The 2785-nt window shown below is 36.7% G+C and overlaps 1 protein-coding gene across 1 annotated transcript; it reads right to left on the minus strand.

The window, feature by feature from the left end:
- Positions 1 to 609: 609 nt before the first annotated feature.
- Positions 610 to 2251, minus strand: LOC142611397 (UPF0481 protein At3g47200-like). The gene has a single exon (XM_075783514.1). It carries the CDS (start codon positions 2179 to 2181, stop codon positions 610 to 612), a length of 1572 nt encoding a protein of 523 aa, XP_075639629.1. The 5' UTR covers positions 2182 to 2251.
- Positions 2252 to 2785: the final 534 nt, after the last annotated feature.

A 2785-nucleotide genomic window follows, 5' to 3' on the forward strand; every position in this document is an offset into this window, starting at 1 on the left:
GTGTACAGGACACAATTGAAATTATATTTTGATTTCAGCTGTTATGTATATAATTCAGAGTATGCAACAATAATCAGTGAATCAACAATGGCCAATGAAACTGCCTTTGCACTGTACCAATATTGTTGCAAAATAGACAAGACCGAGAAAATTGTGTCTACGGTGACCTTGCTTCGCAAGATTAGATTGTAGAATAGGTTCACATATTTGAATCTGGATCAACTATATATATTCTTCTTTAAACATTTTTTTATTTTTTTTTTGAGGAGGATTCTTTAAACTTGATTAATTGCATATAAAACTAAACAAACACCACGCACAAACTCTGAGACAATCTACACACATTACAACAAATTTGAAAGTACAATCACCCTGACTTATTTTGAACTTGTAAGAAAACTTCAACACCGAGGTAAACAAATTAATAAGATGATGGGGCCTTGGGATAACCGGATAAGACCCATGCGAAATCATGACTCGTAGAATTCCTAAGGCGGTAAGGCCTTTTATATTTGGAAACAATAGTCATAGAAACCATGAAATTAATTCTCAGCTAGCTATACACACTTGGAAAGAAAACAGCAAATAAATTTTTACCTTTGTCCATATTTAGTTTCGTGTGAAATTCTTGCAGAAGTTATCGCAGGGTCCTGGGGGAGAGTTGACAGCATAATTAGTCTGAATGATAGTCAGTACAAGTGCCAACAATGCGCCAACAAAAGCTAAGAATGTCCAGGGGCTGCCAAAATGGTCGTGAAAGAATTGAGCAATCCAGGTCCTACACTGCTTCCTGTAGAGATCCTGAATTTGTGATTTGACATCACTGTATATTTTGATGTTAGGCACCAAGTCGGTACCTATCTCATTGAAGACTTGAGCCACTTCTTCATCACTGCCAAGGCAGTTGTAGAGTATTCCTGCTTTCCTTAGCATCTTAACATCGCTGGATTCGTCGATCAGTGAATCAAGAAAAGATATGTAAGAGGCGATCCCGAAATCATTTTTGAAATCTAGACACATCTCATAGGCTATCAAGTTCAAGAACTTCGGCTTCGTTGAGTCGTCCACACTTATTGGAGGAAGCCAAAGGTATCCCAAACAACCGAATTTAGTTAAAGATATGTCACTCAAGCAACTTTGTTTCTTTTTACTACGTTCCACATGAATACCTGCTGCTCGAAGCTCCTGAACATTGCGATAGGACTGCCAAGTTTGGACCTTTTGTTTATTTGGATCTGGGTGGCTTCCTAGTTGAGGCTTACCCAAGAGACAAGTCCTCAGAAGATCGAGAAGATGGATTGGATCTTCATTTCCATTTCCATTCACTACTGTTGAACAGTAATCGCCTTCTTTCTCAATTTCTGCTTGTTGCCGGCAGAGACCCCATGATAACAAACGTAGGATATTTGATGACTGGCAGGGCGACCAATTCCATGATAACGAACTTAACCATCTGCAGCTGAAAACTGGTAATTGATCCTCTGGTAGTGGTACCTTCACGTGCCAATTAATATAATCGATAATTGATTGCTTCAACTTGGCTTCATTCTTACTCCAACTCATCAACCATTTGAGCAGACGATAGGGAAGCTGGTTCTCAAGCAAAAACAAATCCTGCTGTGTAAAGGCTACACTGTCTGGTTTTATATTCAAATCTTCGAACTTGCTGTTAACTGCGCAGTATATGTATTGTAGTGTTGCACAGCCGTCCACCAACAACATCCAAATGAGAGACTCATCATCATAGCTTTCAATCACTCCCTTCTCGAAGCAGTCCTTCAGTTCATGGATTTTCTCCCCAATCATCTTATACAAATAGTTTATCTTCTCTTTGCTACCTTCGACGAACTCATGTGTCAACACAAGCTTGTAATTTTCTCCTAGCTGGTACCTGGCATTACCATGATGGATAGGACCGAGTGATACTGCTTTTGGCTCATAGTGTTTCTGGAATAAATCCTTGTTATCTCGCAGCAAGAATATAACCTTTTGTATCTTTGGTGCTGCGGTTAGTGTCACCATTTTTCTTGCCTCCATTACTGCATCAATATTTGCATCCAGGGTAGTTGATTCGATAGAAATGCTATTCGTCTGGGCGTCCTCAGCGACGCCGCTGCTTATTTCACTGGCTTCTCTTCTGAAAATTCCCTCCATACAAACAACATGCTCCTCCCCGGCCATAGCAAGTTTGTACCAGAGAAAGTGAATTGAATTTTGTAAGTTTACTGTCCTTCCTCGTATTTAGTTTACTACGTAGGAACTTTAGCGTTAGAAATTTGATACTGTTGCTGGAGAAACTATGAGGTACATATATTACTCTTTGACGAGTCTGACCTCCTAATCAATAAATTGCTATTATTTATATAAACATAACATCATTTATTATTTTTTATTTTTTGTGCTAATTAGGAAATTTACAGGTACATTTGTATAGATGACATCATTTCATTAATTGAGAACGACAATATCAACAATCCTCCTAGTGTAAATAATAATTTCTCTTATTATTAAATAGTTTTTATGTTGAATAAATAATTTAATATACCAGGATTGGAATATAAAATACAGTATATGTCTAAAAAAACAAATAAAGGAAATGCGACTTTGCTTATCACTTTTATTTACATACATAGTACACTTTTCTGAATAGGAAATTATTTGTTTATATAAACAGTACAATCTTTTCCTTAAAAAAAAGTACAATCTACATTCTACACCTTACATTGTTCAATTCTTCCTTCCAAATAAACTATTAATTAATATTACTAGCTTTATATATTTATTC

The sequence above is a fragment of the Castanea sativa genome, chromosome 9, assembly GCF_040712315.1.
Source record: "Castanea sativa cultivar Marrone di Chiusa Pesio chromosome 9, ASM4071231v1".
NCBI classification, from domain to species: domain Eukaryota; kingdom Viridiplantae; phylum Streptophyta; class Magnoliopsida; order Fagales; family Fagaceae; genus Castanea; species Castanea sativa.

What these genes read in the sequence shown, in the direction of transcription:
- LOC142611397 (XM_075783514.1), bottom strand. Translation starts at nt 2,181, where the DNA reads ATGGCCGGGGAGGAGCATGTTGTTTGTATGGAGGGAATTTTCAGAAGA.